At 42.9% G+C, this 17217-nt stretch overlaps 1 protein-coding gene across 3 annotated transcripts in view; it reads left to right on the plus strand.

Annotated features, from left to right (window-relative positions):
* Positions 1 to 17217, plus strand: part of rbm26 (RNA binding motif protein 26) — a 90820-nt gene continuing 73603 nt past the window's right edge. For 2 of the 3 annotated variants that reach the window (XM_070891694.1, XM_070891695.1), the window contains exons 1-2: positions 1 to 744; positions 13303 to 13421. In XM_070891694.1, coding sequence (XP_070747795.1) covers positions 686 to 744; positions 13303 to 13421 — 178 coding nt within the window. In that variant the 5' untranslated portion in view covers positions 1 to 685. The remainder of the gene's footprint in view (positions 745 to 13302; positions 13422 to 17217) is intronic. The other variant, XM_070891697.1, reaches the window with a different exon arrangement.

The raw sequence follows: 17217 nt of genomic DNA on the forward strand, positions 1-17217 counted from the left end.
CATTTTCTGAATAAACTCGCGAACAGCGAAGAGCGGCCCGAAAGAAAAGCAGAAATGTTAGTTTTAAGCGGGCGCTTTGGGCCCGGCCGGTGAAGTACGCCGCGCGTTTTAAGCTCGATTCCCTCCCCTAACACTATTTATAATCATTCCCCCCCCCTCCTCAGTGCGAAAGCCCTCCTTTTCTTTTTGCAGGCACTGTGGACACGTTGAGTGTGCGGCCGCTGCTGTTTGGGGCCTTTTTTTGGATGCTCGGACTCTGAGCCCCTTACTTCCACAGCGGTGGGGGGGGGGGGAGGGAACAAAACCCGCTCTTTTACATTAGGGCAACCCCCCACTCTTTGCCCCGCCTTGCTCACTGTCCCGACCTCCCCTGGTTACTGTCTGTCGAGGGCGGCTCGGCCCCTGTTACCCTCCCTCCCCCTCCTCTGTTACCCCCCCCTCCCCCTCCCCCTCCTCTGTTACCCCCCCCTCCCCCTCCCCCTCCCCCTCCTCTGTTACCCCCCCCTCCCCCTCCTCTGTTACCCCCTCCTCCTCTGTTACCCCCTCTCCTCTGTTACCCCCCTCCTCGCCTCTCCTTTCCTCTCCCTCTCCTCTCCCTCCCACTCTCCTCTGTCTCCCCCCCCCCCCCCTCTCTTCCTACCCCTCTGTTACCCCCCCACCCTTCCCATCCCAAGGATTGATCACAATGATGATAGAAAATCTCGATGCACTCAAGTCGTGGCTCACCAAGACCCTCGAACCCATGTAAGTACAAGAGTTGGTGCGATTCTAAACCATACCCCCCCCCCCCGCCATGCAGAATGGAAATCCAGATATTTAAAGATCCACGAAGTCGCCCCCCGGTTGTCGGGGAGAATTGGTGAACTTGAAAAGAAAACTCATCATTTCGGAAAGCCCCTTCTGTTGAATTGGTTTTGTCCCGAGATCATTTTTCAGCGACCTGTCGATAGTTTTCAAGTTCCCTTCTGAAGCAAGATGTGTTGTGTATTAGTACTATGGCAGCACATGGTGAGTATTTTTTGTGGATATGCTGCAGCATCCACGCTTTGGGTTCACAGTACGCTGTACTATATCCACTTGGAAGACCACGAACGTTTTTTTAAAAAATTGCATTGCTGTAGCAAGTGATGAAGGTCAAAAATGCTTGTTTTGCAATGCAGTCCAGATAACAAAACAGAATCCAAACGTATGCAATCATGGTTTAGCAAGAGTTGGCAAGCTTTGTCTTGCTTTGTGTTGTAAGTGACAATTTTCGACAGTAAATTTGTGAGTTGCTGCTTTAATTTGCGTTTCTTGATATTTGAGGCCTACTTACTGACCTGACTGTTGATTGCTTATGTGCTATTCCTTACTGCTCTTAAAAATCCCAAAGTACCTTTTTTAAAAAAAATCAAAGTTCCTTTTATATTTGTCAATGCAACCAAATTGCTTTAAAGTAATTGTTAAATGAATATCTCTCCTGAGAAGGGACCATTTACAACTGGTTAAGTGATGATGCCATTTCCTTTCTCTTCCTCCACCCCCCCCCCCTCCACACACAGTTCATTTTAGCGAAAGCGAGATTTGTTAAAATGTTAGTTGCCTGCAAGTATTAAATGTGTAAACTATTTTCAGTTACCGTTTCCTTCCTGTGGTGGTTGAAGCAGACTGAACATAAATTATATTTCTACAATGTAATTGGCTAAAATCAATAACTAAATATATTTCAAGTGTTAATATAATTTTACACACTCTCCAAAAACTGATACTTCATGGTATCCTTAGTGCAATTCTTTGTATGATTTGTAAGGTTATCTTTTTCAAGAAATATTGTGCTGTAATAAATGCAACAGGTCTAAAATATCTGCAACAAAAATGTACGTTTACCCTACTGGAGGAATTTCAGAATAAAGGATGTAGGATTTTCTTCTGCACCACCTTAGCCTGTTTATTTTGTTTTCCCCTGCGATTGTAAACCCATAGAACACCACTTGGAAATATGGAGATCAAATTTTCATGCTAACAGCAAAGTTATGTTGGTAGGGTCTGTGTACTTGAAATGGGCAGATTTTAAAACTGGTTCACATCAGATTGTATCACTTTGCCTTTAGTGGGCATGAAGCGGAACCAGTCAATCCAGTGACAGCTCACAAGACCTACAAAAAAGTGGGTCACTGCTGCAGCATTGAAGATCGGGTCGTTTACATTTACAAGTCAGTGGGAAAAACAAATGTTTGCCATTGTTTGCATTCTTCAAAAATAAAAATGTCTTCCAACGAGACAATATAGTAACACCAGAATTAGAGAAATCATTTGAATACACTCTCGTAACAGCCTACTAAAATTGACAATGAAAAACACCAAGTTCATGTCTATTATCATCATCATCATAGGCAGTCCCTCAAAATGGCGGAAGACTTGTTTCCACTCTAAAGTGAGTTCTCAGGTGACTGTACAGTTCAATATGGGAATTATAGTCTCTGTCACAAGTGGGCTAGACAGTCGTTGAAGGAAAGGGTGGGTGGGGAGTCTGGTTTGCCGCACGCTCCTGGCGCTGCCTGTGCTTGTTTTCTGCATGCTCTCGGCGACGAGACTCGAGGTGCTCAGTGTCCTCCCTGATGCTCTTCCTTCATTTAGGGCAGTCTTTGGCCAGGGATTTCCAGGTATCAGTGGGGATGTTGCACTTTATCAAGGAGACTTGCCGTGTAGGAGTTCCGAATAGAGTGCTTGCTTTGGCAGTCTTATCGGGCATGCGGACAATGTGGCCCGCCTAACAGAGCTGGTCGAGTGTGGTTAGTGCTTCGATGCTGGGGATGTTGAGCTGATCGAGAACACTGATGGTGCGTCTATCCTCCCGGGGTTTTGCAGGATCTTGCGGAGACATCGTTGGTGATATTTCTCCAGCGATTTGAGGTGTCTGCTGTATATGGTCCACGTCTCTTGAGGGCGGATATCACGACAGCCCTGTAGACCATAATCTTGGTGCCAGATTTGAGGGCCTGATCCTCGAACACTCTTCCTCAGGCGACCGAAGGCTGTGCTGGCACACTGGAGGCGGTGTTGGACCTCGTCATCTGTCTGCCCTTGCTGATAGGCTCCCAACGTATGGAAAGTGGTCCACGTTGTCCAAAGCCCCGCTGCGGATTTTGATGACCGAGGGACAGAGCTGTGTGGCGAGGTCAGGTTGGTGGAGGACTTTTGTCTTACGGATGTTTAATGTAAGGCACAAGCTTTCGTACACCTCGGTGAAGATGTTGACGATGGCTTGGAGTTCAGCGTCTGTGCGCAGATGCAAGTGTCGTCCGCATACTGTAGTTCGACGACGGAGGATGGGACGGTGTTGGATCTAGGCTGGAGGCGACGAAGCTTGAGCAGGTTCCCACTGGTTCTATAGTTCCACTCCAGCAGGGAGCTTGTTGAGTGAGATGCAACATTGCAGCGAAGGAGATCACGAAGATGGTTGGCATGTAGGAGTTCCGAGTGATGACACAGCCCTGCTTTACCCCAGTTCGGATGTTGACATGCATATGTAAGATTGTTAATATCTCTCGTTGATGTTCCATGACATTGCAAATGTTAAGTTAGAGGATATGGTCTCTCTTGCTTGTCTCTGCTGTCTTTGTGTTTCTATTTCACCGTCTCGCCTTTTCTGCTTTCTCTTTCTCTCCCTTTTGTTCTTTACAAAGAAATGGCGGACCAGTTAAACAAATACTTTGGTCTGTCTTCACGAAGGAAGACACAGATAACCTTCCGGAAATACTCGGGGACCGAGGGTCTAGTGAGAAGGAGGAACTGAAGGAAATCCTTATTAGGCGGGAAGTTGGTGGGATTAAAGGCCGATAAATTCCCAGGGCCTGATAGTCTGCATCCCAGAATACTTGAGGAAGTAGCCCTAGAAATAGTGGATGCATTGGTGATCATTTTCCAACAGTCTTATTGACTCTGGATCAGTTCCTATGGACTGGAGAGTGGCAAATGTAACACCACTTTTTTAAAAAAGGAGGGAGAGAAAAAAATGGGTAATTATCGACCAGTTAACCTGGCATCAGTGGTGGGGAAAATGTTGGAATCAATTATTAAGGATGAAATAGCAGCGCATTTGGAAAGCAGTGACGGGATCGGTACAAGTCAGCATGGATTTATGGAAGGGAAATCATGCTTGACAAATCTAGAATTTTTCGAGGATGGAACTAGTAGAGTGGACAAGGGAGAACCAGTGGATGTGGTGTATTTGGATTTTCAAAAGGCTTTTGACAAGGTCCCACACAAGAGATTAGTGTGCACAATTAAAGCACATGGTACTGCTGGGGGTAATTACTGATGTGGAACTGGTTGGCAGACAGGAAGCAGAGAGTCGGGATAAACGGGTCCTTTTCAGAATGGCAGGCAGTGACTAGTGGGGTGCCACAGGGCTCAGTGCTGGGACCCCAGCTATTTACAATCTACATCAATGATTTAGATGAAGGAATCGAGTGTAATATCTCCAAGTTTGCAGATGACACTAAGCTGGGTGGCGTTGTGAACTGTGAGGAAGATGCTAAGAGGCTGCAGGGTGACTTGGACAAGTTAGGTGAGTGGGCAAAAGAATAGCAGATGCACTAGAATGTGGATAAATGTGAGGTTATCCACTTTGGTGGCAAAAACACGAAAGCAGAATATCTGAATGGCGGCAGATTAGGAAAAGGGGAGGTGCAACGAGACCTGGGTGTCATGGTACATCAGTCATTGAAAGTTGGCATGCAGGTACAGCAGGCGGTGAAGAAGGCAAATGGTATGTTGGCCTTCATAGCGAGAGGATTTGAGTATCGGAGCAAGGAGGTCTTACTACAGTTATACAGGGCCTTGGTGAGGCCTCACCTGGAATATTGTGTTCAGTTTTGGTCTCCTAATCTGAGGAAGGACATTCTTGCTATTGAGGGAGTGCAGCGAAGGTTCACCAGGATGGCAGGACTGACATATGAGGAGAGACTGGATCGACTGGGCCTGTATTCACTGGAGTTTAGAAGGATGAGAGGGGATCTCATAGAAACATATAAAATTCTGACTGGACTGGACTGGTTAGATGCAGGAAGAATGTTCCCGATGTTGGGGAAGTCCAGAACCAGGGGACACAGTCTAAGGATAAGGGGTAAGCCATTTAGGACTGAGATGAGGAGAAACTTCTTCACTCAGAGTTATTAACCTGTGGAATTCCCTACCACAGAGAGTTGTTGATGCCAGTTCATTGGATATATTCAAGAGGGAGTTAGATATGGCCCTTACGGCTAAAAGATTCAAGGGGTATGGAGAGAAAGCAGGAAAGGGGTACTGAGGTGAATGATCAGCCATGATATTAAATGGTGATGCAGGCTCGAAGGGCCGAATGGCCTACTCCTGCATCTATTTTCTATGTTTCCTTTTGAGGGGTTAGCAATGACAGGAGATGGAATGTTGTAGTGGAAAAAGGACCCAGCAGTGGCTGCATTGGTGTGGCACCGATGAATTATGTGGGATCTATAGGATGTGCACTGCAGCAGCTCATCAAAGTTACTTTGACAGTACCGACATCCCTTGCCACCTCTACCAGCAAGAAGCACAAGGGTAGCAATGTTGGCGACACCATCACCTTCCAAGTTCCACTTCAGTTCACACACCATTATGACTCGGATGTTCATTGCCAAATTCTCTACCTAACTCCATTGTCGAAGGACCATCACAACAAGGACTTCAGCTGTTCAAGGGGAAGGCTCACCAGCGCATTTTCAGGGCAATTAGAAATGGGCAGTAAGTGCATCCTTGCCCACGTCACCCACATCCCAAGAACAAATTTTTAAAAAAACAACTTGTACATTGATCTGCCCTTTCCTCCCATCGCTCCCATATTCCTCTGATCATCACTTCATGCCATCCCTACCTCTTCCCCTTTTGAACTACCAATGAACACCTGTAACCTCCATCTTAGCTCCATAATGATCTCATCCTGAACCACCATCCACACTCTCCTCACTCCCACTTGCTCCCTCCGAGGGTGAGTGGCAGTTGGCTCGAGGTCTGTTCTCTCAACCTATTTTCCTGCTACTCTTCCTTTCTACCTTTTTCTATCTTGTTTCTTTCAGAGGCCTTGTTTGCTTTTAAAATTCAACATGCATATTAGGAGAGAAAAAATCCCTCCCTCTCCCTTCGGTCATGGTACACTCCAGATGCTGTTGCTAAACTATGTGAAAGGAAGAAATCTGGCTGCCTCTCTGACATCAATTGCGACATCCATTTCCTTCAGTTCAATGGCAGCAGAATTGAAGTCACTCATTTTCTCTCCTGCCTTCACCTAATCATCACTGGGTCCACCACACCCATTAACCTCCCAGAGACATTCACTCTCTAGTCATTGGTGGCTGGGGTCTTGTCCTGTTTTGTGTTAAAGCAGTATCCTTGAATATTCAATTACACTCAACCATAATGCCCCCTTAAAATATATATATATTATTTATATATATATATATATATTATATATATAATGAAAAGCTTGAGCTTAGTCAAAATAATGTGTTGGTATCTTTGTGATGCAGCATGTAATATTTTGTTCCCTCCTTTTTATAATGCACTAAATGGCACTTCAGCTTAAAGGAGCAGTCAGACCATAAAAGAATGAGACATTAAACTTCGAGTTGTTTTGCTCAACCATACATATTTCAACTCCTCTCCCAACAGCCCCTCCCATCCAATCCCAGTCATGACCTGATCAGATTGTATAAAGACAGCAAACTGATCAACTGTTTTTTATTTTTGCATTGCTCTTAATTCACAAGTATTGCTGTTTTTTATAATTACAGGAGCCATTTAGCGCACAGCGTAACTACATGGCATTGCTCACAGTGAAATTGTATCTACATGTAACTGCCTTTGCTTTCCCACTCATTTTTGTGTCCCTCGCTGTGTCTTTGTCTTCTGTCCCCTTTCTTTCTGGCTTTTACTTCTCATTGTGTTGTTTTTATGCCTGATTTTCTTGTTGTCTTGAATCTCTCTGTCTCAATAATCCTCACATTCTGTTTGATGGGAATAACATGTTAGAGGTGGGTACTGGGATTTGTTGGGAGAGGAGCTGAAATATTTATGGTTGAGTAAAACAAGGTGGGGCTGGGAGCAAGTGTGAAGGACGTTTTATATGTATTGCACTTCATTCAAAGTGCAGTAGACAACTTGTTCACTGACTACAGATGCAAGAATTTCAATTGTATTGATCGCAAATGTTCTGTAGCATTAACTTGCAAATGTTTATGCTATTAAGATACATTTGTCAGGGTGTATTTGCTGTTGGCATTGGTGGGTAGAGAGTCCAAGACACATTTATTGCAAAAAGGCACCTATTGGCAAAAAACATTTGTTAATGTCTTTCTTGAATAAAACTTGCAACTCTCACTTCAACTTTTGTATAAATAAGTATTGTCATCCTAATGTAGGGTGGGGGTGCCAACATTGGGCCAAATATCCAAAGGTTGCTGTCTGAGTTGCAGCGCTCTACCATTGGCTTCACGGAAATGGTATTTCGCTCTCTGCTTCACCATTGACAGGCATTGAATGTCGTGAAGTTGCTGTATTTGCACAATAGATAGATCTAAACCTGCCACAAGTATTTCGGGCCAGTGATTACAAGCATAAATACCATTGTACTGATGTGATAAGTGTTGATGATTCCCCAGCAACCTCCCTGGCACTGAAAATTAACTAAGTATGGAGTCTCATTGTTTTAGGAGATTTAAAACATTTCAAATTAAAAAAAAAAAAAATTCTACCTTTACACCTCAATCTCTTTCTGTACCTCATTTGACATTGGGTTCGCCACCTTTAATTCACACTCCTTCTCAGTCCATCTATTTGTTTCCCAATCCTCAAATCTCATTGGTTAAGGAAACACCGTGTTGGTTGTCCTATTCACTCTGATCCCAGGTGCCCTGTTTCCCTCACTGTGCCGTTATCAGCTCACACTTTCAGCAGCTTAGTTGGCAAAACGATTTTTGAGCTTAAGGGTGCAGGGGCAAGTCTTAACTATCAGTAGATATCCTGCTATAGCAAAATCTAGCTCATTGTTTATTTTGGTTTCCCCCTGCTGTACATAAAAAGTGCCCATAATGCATTTAAGTTGCGGGAAAGGGTTCTGCCATTATTTATCTTGTAATTGGCCCATAATTTGCAGCCCCAAAGAAAGCCCGTGTCGGAACAGTGAATTACTGCCCGGATTTTGCGGAGGGTAATGACTGAACTATCGGCCTTCGCTGTCATGACCCCCTCTGAAACTGACCACAACCAGGATTTTTGCCTTCAGATGCGCATACACGACATCCTGAATTTGCAGTCAGTTTCGGAAGGGTCATGACAGCGAACACTGACAATTCACCGACATTATCCTCTGCAAAATCTGTGCCAGTGGGCCAGTGTTTTGACAAGTTATTGTCTGAATTACACTAGTTATGTTGGGATCAAAAGTATGTTGGAGGCAAGGCTGGAAAAGAGTACGATTAGCAATAGATGGGTTGGTATTTTCCTGACATTATAGATGACCCCAAAGTGTCTCAACAGAACCAGACTTCTGTTAACTTTGCTGTTGGCACACTATGAAGTATTCATCTTCCAAGTTTTATTTGTCGAGCTACATTGAATGCTTGTTATGTAACTTGATATCCATTGTTCTGTTGAGTTTGAACTTTTAAAATCTTGACATTTACTTCTGATCCAGTCAAAGTGCTGCCAAAGAACTTCTGTTTCTAGAAGTCGAGAAACATCTACTTTTCTCAACCACAGAAATGATTCCACTCGACGACAAAATAAGGGGTTTTGTTTCTATTACTTTGTTCTCAAGGAATGAGAAGTTTTTAATCTATTGGATCTTTAAATTCCTTCATTTTAAAAAGAGCAACGTAAGATGACATAATTACCGTAGAATTTGGCTCTTGTGTCAAGGGCGCCGTTGGAACTTAACACACTGTACTTATGTATTGGCTTTGAGAGCCGTACAGAATGGAAAATGCCAGCCTATATTGTATGTATATTCATTTATATTAACCCGGAACATGTTTCAAAGTTTGAAAGTGAAGCTTATTTTTGTTGTCTGTGTTTATTCCTCTTGGCTCCAATGTTTAACTGCTATATCATCATTTATACCAGTACAACAGCTAATACAGTTTTGTCCAGTATTGAAGTTCATCCTGATATGACTCCAATTCACCCTTGAGAATCCACAATTGTAGCAAATATTTCCCAAGATCATCCAGGACAAGATTATTGTTTAGTTGACTGTGTAACAATTTGGTGAGGGTATTGCACTGAGGTGAACTTTTGAGAAAATACTTGAGATACAGAAGAGCATTTCAGAGGTGCTGGCATGTGACACGATCACCAGGAAGCACAGCTGAACATGTAATCAAAATATGTTTCACTTGGTCTAGTGCTCTCGTCAGCAGCTGGGGAACTGGGATGGTGGGAATGAAAGGGAGGCTTATGCAGAAAGCACCACTCCAAAAAAAGAAGCTGTCCCATTTCCACATTGATAGACTTTTTAATCCTAGAGCAGAACCAAGAGAGCAGATGCATCTCTGGGGATTCAAATGGGTTGATTTCCAGGTGCCCTTATTTGCAGCATGTTACTTAAACTACCAGAGAGTGGATATTTTACTCATGGATGGACAGTAATGCAACTGAAAGCAAAATTTGTTCAGTCTGCGCCCACTGTCAGGTTATTTCTAGGTGCACACTCGGTGCTCATTGTTATCTTCCTTGTCTTCCTCCATTACCTCTTCGCCTCAGATATCCTCATGGGAGAAAATGGATACATCTAAATCAGTGGTGATGGTCACTAATAGCCTTATCACTTTAATTGTCTTTTCCCCACCCCCAGGCAGATTAGAGCGTTTGTGGGTGAGTGTCATTCAGTATCTGCGAAGAGTTGGCAGGAAATTGTGGGCATGAGTGGATCAAAGATTATGACTTGCTAAAGGTGATATGTCTCCCTACTTGGATTAGAGTGCTCCTTTTACTGAAGTTTAACTGATCCAGTTCTCCACTCAATATTGGTATTACAAGGCATCTACAGCAGAGAAGCAGCTCAGGAGGCCTATACCAGTGTTTATACTCTACAAGCCTCCTCCCTTTCTAATGACCTATTGCCACTATGCCCCCATAATCCCTCTATTTCATTTTCCCTCATGTATGCATCATAGATTAGGGTAAGCAGTGGCAAACATTTAAGGAGATATTTCTTAACTCTCAGAAAATATATATTCCTGTGAGGAAGAAAGACTCTTGAGAAGGATGCCTAACTAAAGAAGTAAAGTAATGTATCAAATTGAAAATAAAGGCGTACAATATTGCAAAGAATAGTAGAAGGCCAGAGGATTGGGACATTTTTAGAAACCAGCAAAGGATGACTTAAAAAAAAAAGAGAAGATAGCTTATGAGAGTAAACTAGCAAGAAATATAAAAAAGGACAATAAGAACTTCTACAGCTATATAAAAAGGAAGAGTAGCTGAAGTAAATGATCCCTTCGAGAATGAGACTGAGGAATTAATAATGGGAAACGGAAATGGCAGAGACTTTGAAGAAATATTTTGTATTGGTCTTCATGGTAGAAGACACTAAAGCATCCCAGTAATTGATAATCAAGGGGCTATTGGGGAGGATGAACTTTAAACAATCGCTATCACTGGAGGAAAAAGTATTTGGAAAACTAATAGAACTAAAGGTGGAAAAGTCCCCTGGACCTGATTGCCTGCATTCTGGGGTCTTAAAAGATGTGGCTGCAGAGATAATGGATGCATTGGTTGTAATCTACCAAAATTCCCTGGATTCTGGAGAGGTCCCAGCAGATTGGAAAACCACAAATGTAATGCATCTATTTAAGAAAGGAGGAAGACAGAAAGGAGGAAGACAGAAAGCAGGAAACGAGAGCAGTTAGCATAACATCGGTCGTTGGGAAAATGCTGGCGTCCATCATTAAGGAAGGAGTCGCAGGACATTTAAAAAATTATACTGCAGTAAAGCAGGGTCAGCATGGTTTTATGAAAGGGAAATCATGTTTGACAAATTTGCTGCAGTTCTTTGAGGATGTAACGAGCAGAGTGGATAAAGGGGAACTAGTAGATGTCGTGGATTTGGATTTCCAGAAGGCATTCGATAACGTGCCACATAAAAGGTTACTGCACGATAAAAGTTCACGGGGTTGGGGGTAATATATTAGATGGAGGATTGGCTAACTAACAGAAAAGAGAGTCAGGATAAATAGGTCATTTCCAGGTTGGAAAACTCCTCACAGGCAGTCCCTCGAAATCGAGGAAGACTTGCTTCCATTCTAAAAGTCACTCTGGTGACTCTGCAGTCCAATACGGAAATTACAGTCTCTATCACAGGTGCAACAGACAGTCATTGAAGGAAAGGGTGGTTGGGAAGTCTGGTTTGCCGCACGCTCCTCCTTCTGTCTGCGCTTGGTTTCTGCATGCTCTCGGCAACAAGACTCGAGGTGCTCAGTGCCCTCCTGGATGCTCTTCCTCCACTTAGGGCGGTCTTGGGCCAGGGATTCCCAAGTGTTGGTGGGGATGTTGCATTTTTATCAAGGAGGCTTTGAGGGTGTACTTGAAACGTTTCCTCTGCCCACTTGGGGCTTGCTTGCCGTGTAGGAGTTCCGAGTAGAGCACTTGCTTTGAGAGTCTCGTGTCGGGCATGCGAACAATGTGGCCCGCCCAACGGTGCTGGTCGAGTGTGGTCAGTGCTTCAATGCTGGGGATGTTGGTCTGATCGAGAACACTACAAACTTTGGGGTGCCACAGGGATCAGTGCTCGAGCTTCAACTATTTACAATCAATAATAATGACTTGGATGAAGGGACCAAGTGTAACATAACCAAATTTGCTGATACAAAGCTTGGTGGGAAAACAAGTGAGGAGGACGCAAAGAATCTGCAAAGGGATATAGATGGGCTGAGTGGGCAAAAATTGGCAGATGGAGTATAATGTGGAAAAATGTGAGGTTATCCACTTTGGTAAGAAAAATAGAAAAGCAGATTATTATTATTATTTAAACGGAGAGAGATTACAAAATGCTGCAGTACAGAGGGACCTGGGGGTCCTTGTGCATAAAAGACCAAGTTATTATGCAGGTACAGCAAGTAATCAGGAAGGCAAATGGAATGTTGGCCTTTATTGCAAGGGGGATGGAGTATAAAAGCAGGGAAGTCCTGCTGCAGCATGTTGGTGAGACCACATCTGGAGTACAGTTTTGGTCCTCTTATTTAAGAAGGGATATACTTGCATTGGAGGCAGTTCAGAGAAAGTTCACGTAGTTGATTCCTGAGATGAAGAAAGGTTGGGCCTATACTCATGGGAGTTTAGAAGAAGGAGAGGTGATCTTATTGAAACGTATAAGATTCTGAGGGGGCTTGACGAGGTCGATGCAAAGGATGTTTCCTCTTATGGGGAATCTAGAACTAGGGGGCATAGTTTCAGAATAAGGGGTCGCCCATTTAAAACGGAAATGAGGGCGACTTTCTTAGGGTTATGAATCTTTGGCATTCTCTGAGAGCTGTGGAGGCTGGCTATATTTAAGGTGGAGATACAGATTTTTGAACGATAAGGGAGTCGAGGGTTATGTGGAGCGGGCAGGGAAATGGAGCTGAGGCCAAGATCAAATCTGCCATGATTTTATTGAATGGCGGAGCAGGCTCAAGGGGCCAAATAGCCTACTCCTGCTCCCATTTCTTATGCTTCTATCACATTGCTGTTTGTGAGAGTTTGCTGTGCGCAAGTTGGCTGCTGCGTTTACCACATTACAACAGTGACTACACTCCAAAAGTACTTTGGCTGTAGAGCATTTTGAGATGTCTGGTGATCATGAAAGGCGCTATATAAATTCAAGTCTTTCTTTTATAACAAAAGTGTATGGAAATAAAAATGCTGATGACTGTTGTCTTTTGTTTTAACGACAACAGCTTTAAAGTTAGCTGCAGTGCGGAAGTGGCATTGTGCACCAGGTTGAGTGCTGCACTGAAAGGCAACAAATCTCATTTTGAACTCTATTTAAAAATATATATTATTTATTACTAAGAGCCAAAATAAACTTGCATGTTTACAAATGTTTAAGAATGACCTACCTCATCCAAGAGAAAGTGGAGAAAGATAGTCTTTAAGCTAACATCTTTATGATGGACTATTCTTCCAAAATTTAAGAATTTCTTCATTTTTAAAATTAGACATTTCCAGTCATTATAAAAAGCATGCTGAACATATTCCAGCACATTTTCTGTTCCAACTACATTAGTATTTCAATCTGATGGCTTAGTATTTTTGATTTTTTTTTTGCAGATGCGATGCAGATCCATCTGCGCTTGCTAAATATGTTGTTGCCTTGGTAAAGAAGGATAAAACTGAGAACGAGTTGAAGGCATTGTGCGTTGACCAATTAGATGTCTTCCTGCAGAAAGGTAGAGTAAAGAACACCTTATTAATTAAAAAAAACAATCCTCGCATTGAATCTTGTGGAGATGTGAACTATAACCAGAGATGTTCATGTGGTTCTGTATCTAACTATTTGAAATACTTGAAGTTGTCTATTGTTCAGGGAGGTTAACACATGACAAAACAAAAGCAAAAAACTGCAGATGCTGGAACTTGAAATAAAAACAGAAAATGCTGGAAATCTCAACGAGTCAAGCAGTGTCTGGAGAGAAAAACAGAGTTAGAAACATAGAAAATAGGTGCAGGAGTAGGCTCTTCGAGCCTGCACCACCATTCAATAAGATCATGGCTGATCATTCAACCTCAGTGCCCCTTTTCTGCTTTCTCTCCATACCCCTTGATCCCTTTAGCCGTAAGGGCAATATCTAACTCCCTCTTGAATATATCCAATGAACTGGCATCAACAACTCTCTGTGGTAGGGAATTCCACAGGTTAACAACTCTGAGTGAAAAAGTTTCTCCTCATCTCAGTCCTAAATGGCTTATCCCTTATCCTTCGACTATGTCTGCTGGTTCTGGACTTCCCCAACATCGGGAACATTCTTCCTGCATCTAATCTGCCCAGTCCAGTCAGAATTTTATATGTTTCTATGAGATCCTCTCTCATCCTTCTAAACTCCAGTGAATACAGGCCCAGTTGATCCAGTCTCTCCTCATATGTCAGTCCTGCCATCCCGTGAATCAGTCTGGTGAACCTTCGCTGCACTCCCTCAATAGCAAGAATGTCCTTCCTCAAGTTAGGAGACCAAAACTGTACACAATACTCCAGGTGTGGCCTCACCAAGGCCCTGTACAACTGTAGTAACACCTCCCTGCCCCTGCACTCAAATCCCCTCGCTATGAAGGCCAACATGCCATTTGCTTTCTTCACCGCCTGCTGTACCTGCATGCCAACCTTCGATGACTGATGTACCATGACACCCAGGTCTCGTTGCACCTCCCCTTTTCCTAATCTGTCACCATTCAGATAATAGTCTGTCTGTCTCTGTTTTTACCACCAAAGTGGATAACCTCACATTTATCCACATTATACTTCATCTGCCATGCATTTGCCCACTCACCTAACCTATCCAAGTCACTCTGCAGCCTCATAGCATCCTCCTCGCAGCTCACACTGCCACCCAACTTAGTGTCATCCGCAAATTTGGAGATACTACATTTAATCCCCTCGTCTAAATCATTAATGTACAATGTAAACAGCTGGGGCCCCAGCACAGAACCTTGCGGTACCCCACTAGTCACTGCCTGCCATTCTGAAAAGTACCCATTTACTCCTACTCTTTGCTTCCTGTCTGACAACCAGTTCTCAATCCACGTCAGCACACTACCCCCAATCTCATGTGCTTTAACTTTGCACATTAATCGCTTGTGTGGGACCTTGTCGAAAGCCTTCTGAAAGTCCAAATACACGACATCAACTGGTTCTCCCTTGTCCACTCTACTGGAAATATCCTTAAAAAATTCCAGAAAATTTGTCAAGCATGATTTTCCTTTCACAAATCAATGCTGATTTGGACCTATCATGTCACCTCTTTCCAAATGCACTGCTATGACATCCTTAATAATTGATTCCATCATTTTACCCACTACTGATGTCAGGCTGACCGGTCTATAATTCCCTGTTTTCTCTCCCTCCTTTTTAAAAAAAGTGGGGTTACATTGGCTACCCTCCACTCCATAAGAACTGATCCAGAGTCAATGGAATGTTGGAAAATGACTGTCAATGCATCCGCTATTTCCAAGGCCACCTCCTTAAGTACTCTGGGATGCAGTCCATCAGGCCCTGGGGATTTATCAGCCTTTTGCATTGATGCTTGTTTAGTTTAGAAAGACTGGTGTCTGTGATCAGGTTTCCAGCATATTCATATTGCTAAAGCTGGGTGGGTCTTTCACACCAGTGGTAGAATTGTAGATCCAAGAAAACTGGCTCTCTGGATTCTGTCACTTGGATAAGGGAGCTGGATCTTTCAGTGACCATCCTGGTCTCATTGATGCTGATCTCTTTGAATCCAAACTGACGAACCCTGATGCAAAAGTGGCTTATGGACAACTTTGATCCATTTTTGAATTAACAGGCCGCAGAGTGTCCGGCTGGTCTGTCCAGTGTGTGTGTGTGTGTGTGTGTGTGTGTGTGCACTTGGGTTTAAGGCATTGTATTTGAGTAGAATAGTAAGAGCTTTATTCTAATCTCTAGACTGCTTTACCTCACATGGGCCTGAGATTGTGCCTACAACAGAATTGTTCTGTTAAGGACTAACTTGTTAGCAAATGTGTTTTGAGGATGTCTGTGGACTCGAGTCTTTGTAACTTTACTTAATTACTCTAAGGAGTTGGAAAGGAATTCTCCAGAGATATTTCTGAGTTTGTTGCAGGATTTCTTGTGCTATTTGCATGTTCCAGGTAATTGCATGGCTGGGGGATTAATCATGGTTTCACAGCGTCGGGATGGGTAGGCTTGAGGCGTCCTTGCACTTCTATTCATGTTTGTACGGATCTATGTGACGTCTGGGAATTTGTTGCTATGCAGGAGTTAGCTACTGCCAGACAGATGTGTTTACTGCCCCGGGTATTTGATTTGACAGCAGGCCTGTGTTGACAAACTAAGCAAGTAGCTGGCAACTTAATTTCTAATTTAAAAATAAGTCTAATATGGTTTGTGGATGTGTTTCTTTTTGTTGTTTTACAGTATTGCACCTAGTTGCTATTTTCTGTGTCGTAATATGTAGGCTGGTGCATATTACAAGTGAGTATATGTAATTTGACTCCCTATTGTTGAATCACTTAATGAAGGTCCCCAGGTCAGCATCCACCGTAAAATGTTTTTATTTGATAGAAAAAGGCCTTTGGATCAACAGATTCCTTAAGATATTGCTGTCGCATATGTTAATACTTTTAGGAGAGGAGGAAGGGAAAAATTGTTGGAGAGCATGGGGGGCAAGGGGGGTACCGAATGTGCCGACATACATAGAATTTACAACATGGGAACAGGCTGTTCCGCCTAACCAGTCTGTTTTTGTATATATCCTGCACATGAGCAATTATCCTCATCTCGTGTGACTGCCCTGTTCCAATAGCCCTTTACAAAGGTTGAAGTTACACTCGGCTAGAGGATTGGCCACTGTTATTAAAAATGCTTATTTTTTGTGATAAACCCATTTTTGGGCTGGATTAATAAAATTGCACCAGGTTACTACTCTTAAATGCATCAATGAATATTTTAGTGGAAAGAAAAAAAATAACATTTTGTGTTCTATTCTGCCTAATTGTGCTGGTTCATGGAAAATTTTACAATTGTGATTATGCAAATTTTTTTTTTTTTAGCAGAAATTGAATGGTAAGCTAACCAGCACAATTTCTCGGTTGTGCCCAAAGTGGGAACTCTACCCCTTAAGATTTTCTTTCTATTTATCTTAAGTCTCTTTATAATTATGTTCCCTCATCTACTCTCCAGATACATTAATAATTTTAAACGCCTATCAACTCTCTTCTCATGAAAACTTTTATGGAGTCATCCCAACTAGGAATTCAAGATGAGGCTGCTAAATTCCTTTCATTTCAAGAGCCTTACAATTAGTTGGACCCTGAATTCAAACTGTGGGCTAAACTGAAGTGTCACCTGATTCAGTGTTTTAAAAAAGTTTGCTATTGTTACAGGCTACTGAACTTGAATCGGCCCTTTTGAAAGAAAGAAGAAAGACTTGCATTTACGTAACATCTTTCATAATCTTGGGTCATTCCAAAGCGCTTCACAGCCAATGTTCT

This window comes from Pristiophorus japonicus, chromosome 10, assembly GCF_044704955.1.
Source record: "Pristiophorus japonicus isolate sPriJap1 chromosome 10, sPriJap1.hap1, whole genome shotgun sequence".
Taxonomy (NCBI): domain Eukaryota; kingdom Metazoa; phylum Chordata; class Chondrichthyes; family Pristiophoridae; genus Pristiophorus; species Pristiophorus japonicus.